Genomic DNA, 14,650 nt, shown 5'->3' with positions numbered 1-14,650 from the left:
GTGTGGGGTATGCAGGAGGCAGCCAATCAATGATTCTCTCTCATTATTGATGTTTCTATCTCCCTCACCCTTCCTCTCTGAAATCAATAAAAATATTTTCAAAATTTTACAAGATTTATCACCTTAACTATTTTTAAGTGTACAGTCTAGTAGTTAGTTAATTACCTTTTAAGAAGATTTGATTTGTAAGAAAAAAGTGCTTTGTATTTATTTACATAGTTACCATTTTTGGTATTCTTCATTTTTGTAAAGATCCATATTTCTACCTAGAATCATTTTCTTCTGCTTGAACTTAATATTTTTTGTGCTGGTCTGCGTGATGAGAGAATTTAGCTTTTGTTTGTCTGAAAACTTTTTCTTTCATATTCATTTTTAAAATATAATTTTGGTGGGTCTGGTGCTATTGATTAATCTCCTCACTTGGAATCTATTTTCCTGTCTCTTTGTATGCCTGGTAATTGATTACTATGTGGTAGACATTGTGAATTTTATGTGATTTCAGGTACTGAAGGTTTTTGTATTCTTTTCAATATTCTGGGCTTTGGTTTGTTATGCAGCCAAGTAAACTTGGAAACATTTGATTTTTTGACACTTGCTTTTAACATGTGTTACATAGGTCCAGAATGACTTTTATTACAATCCACACAGTCTGTCTCTTAGGGCAGAAAGAAGGGTTGAGTCTACGGCCATACCACCCTGAACGCGCCCGATCTCGTCTGATCTTGGAAGCTAAGCAGGGTCGGGCCTGGTTAGTACTTGGATGGGAGAAAGAAGGGTTGAGTGGGTCTAGGGAGTCAAATGAAAGTTATCTATAATAATAAAAGCATAATATTCAAATCGATCAAACGACTGAACAGCAGAATGACCGTCTGGACGACCATCCGGAAGATCACACTATGACATGAACTGGCGCCAGGCCAGCCAAGGCAGGTGTGATGCGATTAGTTGGGGGGCCCCGCCATTGCCTCACAATAGCCCCCGCAAATTGGTGGTGCTGTGGCGGGTGGGTAGGGTCTTCCTCTGCTAGGTGATTGATTGCAGGGCTCCCGGACTGCGAGAGGGCGCGGCCAGGCTGAGGGACCCCCCTGATTGTACAAATTTTGTGCACCCGGCCTCTAGTCCTATATAATAAAAGACTAATATGCCACACAAACCACCAAGGGACAGACATTCAACGCAGTAGCTGCCCCCTGGTGGCCAGTGCACTCCCACAGGGGGAGCACCACTCAGCTATGACCTCTGAGCCGGGCTCATGGCTGGCGAGTGCAGCGGTGGTGGCAGGAGCCTCTTCCGTCTCCGTGGCAGCGCTAAGGATGTCTGACCGATGGCTTAGGCCTGCTCCCTGGGAGCTCCTGGACTGCAAGAGGGTGAAGGCAAGGCTGAGGGATGAATTTCATATGCACAAATTTTGGGCATCGGGCCTCTAGTTGATATATAAAAGTAAATGCTTATTTTCATATCTGATATTCCAATAGAATGTGATTTCCTTAAGGTCCAAGACAGCATAGCTTTTCCCATTTACTTCCTGAAGCTCAACCATGACTGGCACATAATAGGCATTTATTAATGTTTGCTTTCTATGTATTTTTAAAAATATAACTGTAACCTTAAATTTTCTTTTAAAAATGACACTCTCCTTAGCCCCTATTAATGGACTGCAGCTAGCCTGATGCTGGATTGGACCTGGCCCAACATGGAAAGGAAACTCTAGACACTGGTTTTGCTTCTAGCTCTATTGAAACCCAACCCGGCTGGTGTGGCTCAATTGGTGGAGCATCGTCCCATGCACCAAGAGGTCGCCAGTTTGATTCCAGTAGGGGCACAAGCCCAGATTGCAGGCTTGATCCCCAAGGGGAGTGTGCAGGGGGTAATCTATCAATGTTTCTACCTCTCTCTTCCTCTCCCTTCTCTCTAAAAAAATCAATAAAAAACATTTTTTTAAAAAAGAAAAAAAATCCCAGCTACACTTCCTCTGTAGGGAAATTGGACTTTGGAAACTCAGTGGTGTAATTCCATGGAAATAAAGCTTTCTACCATATTGAAAAATAAATACATAATATAATTATTTTAGTAATAATAGCAAAAAGTTAAAATCTTAAAATACTATATATTTTTAGTAAGTCTTTCATCAACTTACATTTGCCTCATCCATTCTATTTTTCTAATTTTTCTCTTTTTTTCTATATCTTGTCTTCTTTTTAGTTTAGAGAAATGAAATTTGGTTTCCTTTTTGTCTTCTATAATTACATCTTCAGTAGACACCAAAAACTATTGAGAAATAAAACAAGAATATACAAAATGTTGAAATACTGATTGTGAGGTTATCTGACTATAGACAATAACTTCTGTGTGCTCAATATGAATATGCCAAGATAGAAACAGAGGGTAAGATAAACCCTTGAAAGGTGTTTCTAATGTAGTGATGGGTGAATAGCACAGGAAGCCTTTAGAGACACATGCCACAGAAAGACTGACCAGGTGCTAGTGTACTGAGGTACTTAGTAAGTATTTGTTGAATGAATAGACATATTCTAAGTGTTTTAGTTTCTCACAAGAACAGACCTGACCTATTCTTAGTGCTGGTTGCTTTTGAAGACCCTAATTCTAAGGGAGTATAGGCAGGCTCCAAGAACACAGAAGTCTCACCTTTATGTCCTGAGAGTATGTGGTTTCCCTTGTATGACACTATATCCTAACTGGTAGTCTATTTTCCTACTTCTGATTCATTCCCCTTCATCCACCACACACACATTAAATAATAAGGAGGAGAGTTTGCTATTCCCAACATTCTGTATTTGCCACTATTAAAGCACATTTTTATTGCATTATATTGAAATATCCTATTTGCTAAATGTCTCCAAACTAAAAGGCAAACTGCTTGAGGAGAGCAATTATTCTTATTTACGACTAGAGCAATTATTCTTATTTACTACTAAATTATTCTTATTTACTATTACAGTGTATGAAATTCGTGCACAGGGGTGTGTGTCCCTCAACCCAGCCTGCACCCAATCTGGTGGAATCAGGCCTAAACGGGCAGTTGGACATCACTCTCACAATCCAGGACTGCTGGCTCCCAACTGCTCGCCTGCCTGCCAGACTGATCACCCCCTAACCACTCCCCTACCAGTCTGATCGATGCCTAACGGCTCCCCTGCCAGCCCGATTGCCCCTAACTGCCCTCCCCTGCCGGCCTGGTCACCCCCAACTGCCCTCCCCTGCTGGCCCAGTTGCCCCTAACTGCCCTCCCCTGCTGGCCCGATTGCCCTAACTGCCCACTCCTGCCAGCCTGATCACCCCAACTGCCCTCCCCTGCTGGCCCAGTCACCCCCAACTGCCCTCCCTTGCAGGCCTGGTACCCCCCAACTGCCCTCCCCTGCAGGTCTGGTCACCCACAACTTCCCTCCTCTGCCGGCCCAGTCACCCCTAACTGCCCTCCCCTGCTGGCCTGATAGCCCACAACTACCCTCCTCTGCCGGCCATCTTGTGTCTACATGGGGGTGGCCATCTTGTGTGTTGGAATGATGGTCAACTTGCATATTACCTCTTTATTATATAGGATTATTATATAGGGTTATATCCTTAGCATATGGTACAATGCCTGACACATGGTTGGTATGCAATCAAGTTTGTTGAATAAATGCATACTTTGATCATTTTCACTTTTCATATTTAGTATATTCAACATACTACATTATATCATCTGAGGACTGAAGATTTGATGAAGATATTTGAGGCAATATAAACAGACATCTAGAGCTACAGAACCAGATCATGTTAACCTGTAAAATGTAACCTTACAAATATGCTTAGGTAGAAATTATTTTCACAAAAGAGATTAAACATAGGTGTCTATAGAAAAGTTCCTGAATCACATATAGCATTAGGATCTATGTATATTTAAAATCACTCTGTTCAATTAATATGAATACATGTTAAGTTTCCCAACACCATGAAAGTTCAAATGATTCTCCACCAGTCTCTGCTATTATAAGCTCTGTAAGATAAAATGTTATAATTGTTCTCAAGAACTCCCACTTCTAGTCCAAGTTATTAATACAGAGTCAACATCTTCACATTTGCTTTGATAGCAAAATGGTAAACTGCTGAGTACCAGGGAGTACCTAAAGATGGCTTCAATCAAAATTACTAAAAGTAGAAATAAATGTATAAAAAAATAGATATAGATATATTCCTGTATCTTGAAGTATCATTAGTAACCCCAGAGTAGTAACTAAGCAAATTTTATCAACTAAATTACTAGGAATTACTATTTTAAAATAATTTAAAATTAATTTTAAAAAAGATAAATTGGTTTACAAATATTAAAGATTCAAAATTATTAATATTTCTTTTTTCTTACTCTATCAGAAACAAGCCTCCAGCCATTGTTCTCTATACGATGATACCAGCCTCTACGATCCTGTTTCTGAAGATTATCACTTCTAAAATGAGATGCATATTTTGCTGAAAGTTTTGTGTAATCTCTAGGGCTATTAGCACACAGATCTTCAACATGTCTTTCAGTAAAAATTTTATAGTATATGTCAGGCGGAAATTTAACCTGTAGATGGAAAAGTACAAAGGACCGTTGCAATCTAACAACAAAATGGTTTACATTTTAAAAATTACATCTTTAAAATTAAATATAAATGTACTTTAAAACTACAAGTAAGGCCCTGGCCGGTTTGGCTCAGTGGATGGAGTGTTGGCCTGCAGACTGAGGGGTCCCGGGTTTGATTCCGGTCAGGGGTGCTACCAGGGTTGCAGGTTCCATCCCCAGTGGAGGGGGTGCAGGAGGCAGCTGATCAGTGGTTCTCTCTCATCATTGATATTTCTATCTCTCTCTCCCTCTTCCTTCCTCTCTGAAATCAATAAAAATATATTTTAATAAAACTACAAGTAAGAATTCATCCATACTTACACCACCAAATCTGAACCGTACATGAATGCCAGCTGCAGCATCTAGAAGCTCTGCCTATAAAAAACATTACTTTTTAACATTCTGTATATACCAATTCACTACTTCTCACTCTATCATGTTAATAGTTGCTTAATATTGATTTTTTATAAAATAAGGCAAGTGACTAAACCTTAATTATTTTTAAATTAGAAGATATTTTAATTTCTTATAGTTATCTAAGAGTAAAACACCTTACATAATAACTAGAAAAATAATATGAAACTATGCTTCCTTTCTATGCAATATATAAGTATAAAAGTCAAATTATTTGTTATTCATAAAACTGAAGTTTAAATAAGTCCTCAGGTAAATTCAGAGAAAAAAATGTGATTGGTCAATCAGATGACGTTTCCTAACTAGCTTTTATTAAATAAAAAAAATCCATGTTTAAATTTCTTAAGAATTGTATATAATTGGTCTTCTAAATTTTAGTGCCTGGACCAAATGGAAAATAGAGAAAAAAATATTTGGTCTTCTATTAGAAGACAGTTCCACCTGTCTCATAATAATATTAAATTAGATGAGAAAATAGATGCTACCCTAAATTGTTCAGTCCATAAAACCTAAAAAACACTAGTTTTACATAATTTTCTTCTGAGAAAAATTATACATAATATGCACATATGTAGTCATACTTCAAATATGAATAAAGATGTTTTATAACAGGATATCAAAGTATATATTCATGAAATTTATATATTTATGTATGAATATATATATCTTTTTCCCACTAAAGTAGGCAAATCATAAGTGCATAGCTTCCTCTTCTAATCAGCTAGGGTGAGGGGCTGATCACATCAATCCAATCAGAGATTGGGCTCGGTCAAGTCTGAATTGTAGTTTTAGTAATCCATATCTAATTTGTTAACTTCTAATTTTTCCCTGTTTCTCAAGATATGAGGCTGACATCTATCTCCTCAACCATGAAAGACTATGGGAAACTCACTTACACCCTTTGGAAGATTTGAGCTTAATTCTTTATTCTTCTACCATCTACAGACTCAAATGGGTGGGGGCAGGGGGAGCAGTTGACTGTGTATTTGAGGAAGTTCCCTTCTTTCTACTAAGATTTTGTTTCTTAAGTTTATGAGAGATTTCATTTAGTGTAACAGTGTTATTTAAAGTGGACTTAGATTAGTTGTAAATTGGTTCACTACAAACTCTAAGGCAACAAAAAAAAGAGTTAAAAAGAAGTATAATTTATATATTAAGAGAGGAGAGAAAATATAACCATATAAAATGCTCAAATAACCAGAGAAGGGGGGGGGGGAGAGAGAGAGAGAGAGAGAGAGAGAGAGAGAGAGAGAGAGAGAGAGAGAGAAAGGAAGGAAGGAAGGAAGGAAGGAAGGAAGGAAGGAAGGAAGGAAGGAAGGAAGGAAGGAAGGAGGGAGGGAGGGAGGGAGGGAGGGAGGGAGGGAGGGAGGGAGGGAGAGAGAGAGAGAGAGAGAGAGAGAGAGAGAGAGAGAGAGAGAGAAGAAAGAAAGAAAGAAAGAAAGAAAGAAAGAAAGAAAGAAAGAAAGAAAGAAAGAAAGAAAGAAAGAAAGAAGGAAAGAAAAGAAAGAAGGAAGGAAGAAAACAAGGGCAACAAATACCCTTAGGCAAAACTGTTAGGAAATGGTAGGTCAAACTATATCAATAATCACTTTAAATGTCAATGGTCTAAACCAGTAATGGCGAACCTATGACATGCATAGCCATTTCTGATGACATGCGGCCGCATGCCGAGGATGAAACATTTGCTGCTTCTGAGGATGAAACATTTGCGACTGGAGTCTTGGAGTTAGTTTTTTCCTCAAAGTGACACACTACCCGAGTTATGCTCAGTTTTTTGGCAAAGTTTGACATACCAAGCTCAAAAGGTTGCCCATCACTGGTCTAAACATACCAATTAAAAGACAGAAACTGTCAGAGTGGATGAAAAATAAGACCGAACTATATCACGTTAAATATAAAGGCAAACTGGTTAAAAGCAAAGGGATAGAGAAAGATTTAGCACTTTAACACCAATCAAATGAAAGCTGAGCAACTATATTAATTTCAGGCAAAGCTGAATTCAGAGCAAAGAAAATTATCAGAAATAAAGAAGAGTATAACATGATGATAAAGTGGTCAATTTTCTAAGAAGGCATAACAATCCCTAATGTATACATATATGCCTAACAATAGAACATCAAAATATGTAAGGCAAAAACTGATAGAACTTCAAGGACAACTAGAGACATCAATATTATAGTTGGAGACTTCAAACCCCTCCATCAGTAATTGACAGAAAATCAATAAGGCCATAATTAAACAATGCAGCACCATCAATATCTGGAGTGACATTTATTGAACGCTTCATGCAACAATAGCAGAATATACATTCTTCTCAAGCTCACATGGAACATTTACCAAGATAGAGCACTTTCTGGGCCATAAAAACTCATCTTAACAAGGGTAAAAGAATAGAAATCATATCAAGTAAGCTCTCAGGACCCAGTGGAATTAAATTAGAAATCTTCCCTGGCTGGTATGGCTCATTTGGTTGAGTACTGTTCAATGAACCAAAAGGTGGCAGGTTCCATTACCAGACAGGGTACCTTCCGGGTTGCAGGCTTGATCCCCTGTGGGGCCAGGTTAGCGGGGAGGGGGGGGGGTGCTGAGGGATGTGCAGGAAGCAGCCCATCAATGTTTCCCTCTCGCATTGATGTTTCTCTCCCTCCTCTTCCTCTCTCTCCTCCCTTCCTCTCACTCTAAAATCAATAAAAACATATTTTAAAAAAATAAATGAAAATAAACTAGAAATTAGTTGCAGAAGGATAGATGTAAAGCTTCCAAACTTGGAAATTAAACAATACACTTCTAAATAACAAATGGGTCAAATAAAAAGTATCAAGATTAAAATTTTAAATATTTTTAACTAAATAAAGTGAAAATACAACTTATCAAAATTTGTGAGATGCAGCAGAAATAGTGCTTAGAGGACAATTTATAGTACTGAATACATCCTATATAATAAAGAGGTAATAAGCAAATTGACCATCACTCCAACACACAAGATGGCTACCCCCATGTGGACACAAGATGGCCGCCACAAGATGGCCAGCAGGGGAAGACAGTTGGGGGTGACCAGGCCTGCAGGGGAGGGCAGTTAAGGGTGACTGGGCTGGCAGAGGAGGGCAGTTGAGGATGACCAAGCCTGCAGGGGAGCACAGTTGGGGGTGACCAGGCCAGCAGGGAAGGACGGTTGCGGGGGGGGGGGGGGACCAGGCCTGCAGGGGAGGGCAGCTGGAGGCGACCAGGCCTGCAGGGGAGGGCAGCTGAGGGTGATCAGGTTGGCAGGCAGAAGTGGTTAGGGGCAATTAGGCAGACAGGCGAGTGGTTGGGAGCCAGCAGTCCTGGATTTGAGAGGGATTTCCGACTGCCCATTTAGGCCCGATCCCAGTGGGATCAGGCCTAAACGGACAGTCGAACATCCTTCGAGGGACCCCAGATTGGAGAGGGTGCAGGCTGGGCTGAGGGGACCCCCCCCCCATGCACAAATTTTATGCACCGGGCCTCTAGTATATTAGAAAGCTACAAGGATCTGGAATCAGTAATCTAAGCTTCCACTTTAAGAAACTTGGAAAAGAAAACAAATTAAAAGTAACAGAAGAAATGGGGGGAAAAATAAAACAGAAATCAATGAAATTAAAAACAGAAAATCAATAAAGAAAAGTAAAAAACTAAAAGCTGATTCTTTTTTTTAAAATATATTTTATCGATTTTTTACAGAGAGGAAGGGAGAGGGATAGAGAGCTAGAAACATCAATGAGAGAGAAACATCGATCAGCCGCCTCCTGCACAGCCCCCACAGGGGATGTGCCCGTAAGCAAGGTACATGCCCTTGGCCAGACGCTCGATCCACTGAGCCAAACCAGTTTCGGCTAAAAGCCGATTCTTTGAAAAGATCAATAAAATCAATAAGTTTCTGGCAGGCTGATTAAGAAAAAAGAGAAAAGAGATAAATTACTAATATCAGAAATGAAAGAAGGGCCATCGCTACTGATTTCATAGGCATTAAAGGATAATAAATATTGGCCTGGCCAGCGTGGCTCAGTGGTTGAGCGTTGACCTATACTAGTAAACCAGGAGGTCACAGTTAAATTCCTGATCAGGGCATATGCCCAGGTTGTGGGCTTGCTCCCCAGTGGGTGTTCAGGAGGCAGCTGATCAATGATTCTCTCTCATAATTGATGTTTCTATCTCTCTCTCCCTTCCTTTCTGAATAATACAAAAAAGAATCCTATCTAATAAAGAGGGGATATGCAAATTGACCATCACTCCATCACAAAGATGGCAGTGCCCAGTCCTCTCAGCCCTGCTGGAGTCCCCCAGTCTTGCAGGGGGGTGGCTGTGAGAGCAGGCAGCGTGAGCAGCCTGGCGGAATGCTTGCTTCATGGCTGCGGCCACAGAAGGCCTCTGGGCAGCAGGCATGGAGCATCGGGGGGGGGGGGAGAGAAGCTTGTGTCGTCGCCCCAGCGACGAGGCAAGCATTCCTCGCCCAGCCACAGAGGGCCTCTGGCCAGGGAGGGAATGAGGCTGGCCAGGGATGGCAGTTGGGGGCCATGAGGCTGGCCAGGAAGGGCAGTTAGGGCCATGAGGCCGGCCGGGGAGGGCAGTTGTGGGCCATGAGGCAGGCAGGGGAGGGCAGTTGGGGGCGATCAGGCCAGCAAGGGGGGGCAGTTGGGGGTGAGCAGGCTGGCGGGGGGGGCAGCTGGGGGCGAGCAGGCTGGCAGGCAGAGTGGTTAGGGGCATTCGGGCAGGCAGGCAGGTGAGCAGTTAGGAGCCAACGGTCCCAGATTACAAGAGGGATGTCCGACTGCCGGTTTAGGGATGTCCCACAGAGACATACCCTGGCAGTCAGACATCCCCCAAGGAGTCTCAGATTGGAGAGGGTGCATGCCGGGCTGAGGGACCCCGCCCCCTGCACGAATTTCATGCACCAGGCCACTATTAATAAATATTATGAACAGCTCTATGCCCACATATTTGATAACCTATATAAAATGAATCAATTCTTTGAGAGAAACAATGTGCCAAAACTAACACAGGAGAAATAGAAAATCTGAATACTGGTAGATTAATACCTATTTTAAAAATTGAATCAATAATTAGCCTTTCAAAACAGAAAGCACCAGGCCCAAGTGATCACTGGTGAATTCTACCAGATAATTAAGGAAGAAATACTAATTCTCTATGATCTCTCCCAGGAAACACTTCCTAACACATTCTATGAAGCTAGCATTGCCTGAATACCAGAACTAGACAGATACATTACAAGAAAGGAAAACTATAGACCAACTAGAAGCCCGTTGCACAAAGTTTCGTGCAATAGACCTTCCTTCACCTGGCTGCCGGCACCAGTTTTCTGCCAGCAGCAGTTTTCCTCTGGCCACCCGCCTATTGGAGCGCCTCCCGCCAACGCGATCGGCCACCCTGAGAGGAACTCGGATCGGGAGGTGCTCCAATCAGCGGGTGGCCAGAGGAAAACTGCTACTGGCGGAAAACTGGTGCTGGCAGCCACGCAATCAGCCACCCTGAGTTCCGCCACCGGCGCCTTCCACCGGCTCCATCAGTCCTCCAGCAACGCCGGCCGTTGGGGCCTGCGGGAGGAACGGGGGACGGGGACTCGTGAGTCCCTGCCCCCCGCTCATCCTGTCAGCCCAATTGGCGACCCCAAGTCCTGCCCCCAGCCTGCCACCGGCCCAATCGTGGGCGTAGCAGAGTGATGGTTATTTGCATACTTCCCTTTTATTAGGTAGGATATGTCTCATGAGCACAGATGTAAAAATCCTCAACAAAATATTAGCAAATCAAGTCCAACAATGAGTAAAAGGAATTATACAACATGACTGAGTGTGATTCATTCCAGGTACACCAGGCCATTATTACATTATATAAATAGGCTACAGAAGAAAAAATCATATGATTGTATCAACAGAATGAGCATTTGACAAAATCCAACACCAATTCATGACAAAAATCTTTGTCAAACTAGGAATAGAGAGATACTTCTTAAACTTGGTAAAGAACATTTACAACAAACTTACAGTAAACATCATACTTATTGGTGAGAAACTAAATACTTTTCTTCTAAGATCAGGAACAAGGCAAAGACATCCCCTCACTGCTCCTATTCAACATCATACTGGAAGTCCTGGCTTATGTAAGAATAATAAAAGAAAATAAATGTAGCAAAAAAAATTTTAAAACTGGTCTTTGTTCCCAGATAACATGATTGTCTATTATAAAAATCCCAAAGAACCCTGGCTTGTGTGGCTCAGTTGGTTGGGCATTGTCCCATGCACCAAAAGGTTGCCAGATTGATTCCCAATCAAGGCACATGCTGAGGTTTTGGGTTCAATCCTTGGTGGGGCTGGGGTGGGAAGTGCAGGAGGTAGCTGATCAATGTTTTGCTCTCATTTCTGTTACTCTTTTTCTCCCTCTTCCTCTCTCTCTCTCTCTCTCTCTCTCTCTCTCTCTCTCTCTCTCTCTGTCTCTCTCTCTCTCTCTCTCTCAAAAAAAAAATTGCAATGAGTCAATGAAGACATTTCTGTAACTAATAAGCAATTATAATAATATTGGAGGATATCGTGTTAACATACAAAAGTGAATTGCTTTCTTATATACCAGCAATGAATAACTGAAATTTGAAATAAAAAACAGAATGCCATTTACATTAGCACCAAAAAAAGTAAATATTTAGGTATAAATCTAAAAATTATTTGAAAATCAATATGAGAAAAACTATAACACTGTAATGAAAGAAATAAAAGAAGATCTAAATGAAAGGAGAAATATTCCATGCACCTGAACTAGGAAAATTCAATACTGTCAAGATATCCATTCTTCACAACTTGATCTGTAGATTAATGCAATCCCAATCAAAATACCAATAAGTTATTTTATGAATGTGGACAAAATTATTCTAAATTTTATATAGAAAGGCAAAAGACTTAGAATATCCAACACAATATTAAAGGAGAACAAAATTGGAGGGCTGATACTACCCAACTTAAAGACTTATTATGAAAGTTACAATAATCAAGACAATGTGGTGTTGTTGAAAGAATAAATAAATCAATGAAACAGCAGAGAAAGCTTTCCACATAAATACAGTCAAACTTATCTTTAGTTAGTTTGTTTTATTTTTCATTATTTATTGTGGAAAAATACACATAACATATATACATATAACAATTAATATCTTAACCATATACAGTTCAGTGGTATTAAATAAATTGTTGTGAAAATCGTTACCACCATTCATCTTATCTTTGACAATTCAATGGAGAAAGGATAATCTTCAACAAAAGTTGCTGAACATACATCCATGTGCAAAATTAAAAAAACAACAACAAATCTAGACACAGATCTTGCACCTTTCACAAAAATCAACTGAAAATGGATCATAGACCTAGATATAAAATGCAAAACTATGAACTCCTAATGGATAACATAGGAGAAAATCTAGGTAACATTGGGTTTGGTGATGACTTTTTCTCCCCAAAATCCCCAAAATGGCTTTTATTGCATCTTTAATCTCATAAATAAGTCTGAGGAATTATCCAGCACCTTGCTGCTTCTGTAGCTAGACAACTTAGATCTTATTCATCAGCCTGCTGAACTGCTCCTTTTTCAGAAGCATAAATACTATCTGAAATTTTTCCTGATATCCTTGTTTTTAATTGTTGTAGCTGCTGAATCAAAGGAGCTGAATTTGATACAAGTTCAAGTCATTTCCTTCAAGAATAACTCAACTTTCTGGGTTTGAGATACTGAACACGCAACGCCTGACCTCATCTGAACCAAGTGAATGTATTTTTCGCCCAAGATATTTCTGATTTCAACAAGACAATCATTCTCCTGAACAATGACATTGATGGGGAAGTGAAGTGTAAATAGACCTCAGCTTGTAAGGGAAGCTCAGTGTAACACCATTGAGCATGTTCTGTATATGACTGCAGATAGTGTGAATGGTGGCCAGTTCCTTCCTATTTGCCACCATTTGTCAACCAGGAGTCTCTTCTTTTTCTAAGGAGACTGAGTTCTATATTGATGACGTGATGGAAGTCCCTCTGCAGGGTTCCCCTGGATCCCTTTACATAACTGTGAATCCCTTCAGAGTGATGTCAACATTTTCTGGAATGTTGACAGTCTGGTTGCTGAGACAGGTCTTCATCCTCGCAGTAGATGTGGCAAAGAGATGGTGTTGACTTTTTAGATACAACACCAAAAGCATGAACGTGAAAGAAAAAATTTATAAGATGGAATTCATTAAAATAAATGCTCTGTGAATGACACTATTAAGAGAATGAAAAGAGAAGTATTTCCTGGGAAGAGAGAAAAATGCCAATTTTATATGATTTTCATAAGTCAAATATGAATATTGCAATCTCTTGTATACGCATGAAAGAATGATTAACAACAGAAAATTAATCAGCCCAAAATAAGTCAAGAAAGGATTTTTTAAAAATAACATAGAGCATTTGAGCATATAGTCAGTAAGTAGTAAAATATTAGCAATTACATTGAATGTGAATGAAGTAAATGCTCCAAGAAAAGACAATGAGTATCCTACTAGATTAAAAAAAAAAAAAAGTTAACTATCAATTACCTGCCTACAAAAGACATAGCTAAATACAAAGATTCAGAATGTTGAAAATAAAATGATTAGAAAGACGTACCATGAAAACAATAATGAAAAAAATAGTTGATGTGGCTACATTAATATCAGAGATCTTGGACTTTAAAGCAGGTATTATTACTAGAGACATTTTGTAATGATGAAAAGGTTCTATTCACAAGAAAAACAAAATAACCCTAAGTTGATATTCACTCTACAGCATGGTCTCAAAATATATAAAGTATTAGGAAAATGACAAGTCTTTAATCACAGTGAAAGATCTTAACACACCTCTCTTAGTAACTGATAGTATAACTAGGCAAAAATAATCAGTAAGGATATGGATGATTTGATCAACATAGTTGACAAATTTGATCTAGTTGACATCTGTAGAGCACTATGCTCAACAACTACAGAGTACATATTCTTTTCAAGAACAAATAAAAATTTATAAAATTGAAAATAACAGAGGATTGAAATTACAGAGCAATTAAGATCAAGATTGATAATAAAGAGATGATTCAAAAATATTTGGGAAAAGATATAATTTCTAATAACCAAAAGAAATCAAATTAGAAATTTAAAAATATTTTGAATTGAGTTTGATTAAAATATTTGACGTATCAAAACTTGTACACTGTCACTAAAGCCATGCATAGATAAAAAAATTTATATATATATGAAAAGGGCTGAAAATCAATAAACTAAGCATCCATTTCAAAAAGTTAAAAAGTAACAGCAAATACAACTCAAAGAAAATATTAAGAGACATATACTATACAGCAGAAAATGAAGTAGAAAATAAATGAACAATAGAAAGGAACAACAAAGCTGAAAGTTGGTTCTTTGAAAAGACTAATAACAGCCCATTGAGAAAGCCCAATGAGATTCGTTAAGAAAGAGAAAGATATACATTCCCATGTTTACTGAAGCATTATTCACAATAGCCATGATATGAAAACAGCCTAAACGGGGATGTGGGGAGGTAGAAGAGGGTACGGGGGGATAAATGGTGATGGAAGGAGACTTGACTTGGGGTG

General features: G+C 39.4%; 1 protein-coding gene and 1 pseudogene across 2 annotated transcripts in view; both read right to left on the bottom strand.

Annotated features, from left to right (window-relative positions):
* LOC307109272 (protein MFI) overlaps positions 1-14,650 on the bottom strand; it is a gene marked incomplete at its 3' end in the record, with an annotated part of 65,796 nt that overhangs the window by 23,591 nt on the left and 27,555 nt on the right. The window contains exons 4-6 of the mRNA XM_079787973.1: positions 4,925-4,978; positions 4,364-4,564; positions 2,138-2,268 (exon numbers count right to left, since the gene is read on the bottom strand). Coding sequence (XP_079644099.1) covers positions 2,138-2,268; positions 4,364-4,564; positions 4,925-4,978 — 386 coding nt within the window. The remainder of the gene's footprint in view (positions 1-2,137; positions 2,269-4,363; positions 4,565-4,924; positions 4,979-14,650) is intronic.
* LOC307109273 (large ribosomal subunit protein uL6-like) lies at positions 12,638-13,181 on the bottom strand (annotated as a pseudogene). Its single transcript has one exon. The product of its transcript is annotated as a large ribosomal subunit protein uL6-like (transcript).

Source organism: Cnephaeus nilssonii, assembly GCF_951640355.1.
Source record: "Cnephaeus nilssonii genome assembly, chromosome: 13".
Classification (NCBI taxonomy): domain Eukaryota; kingdom Metazoa; phylum Chordata; class Mammalia; order Chiroptera; family Vespertilionidae; genus Cnephaeus; species Cnephaeus nilssonii.
Note: the sequence above shows the minus strand (reverse complement) of the source record. Positions and strands in the feature narration are given on the sequence as shown.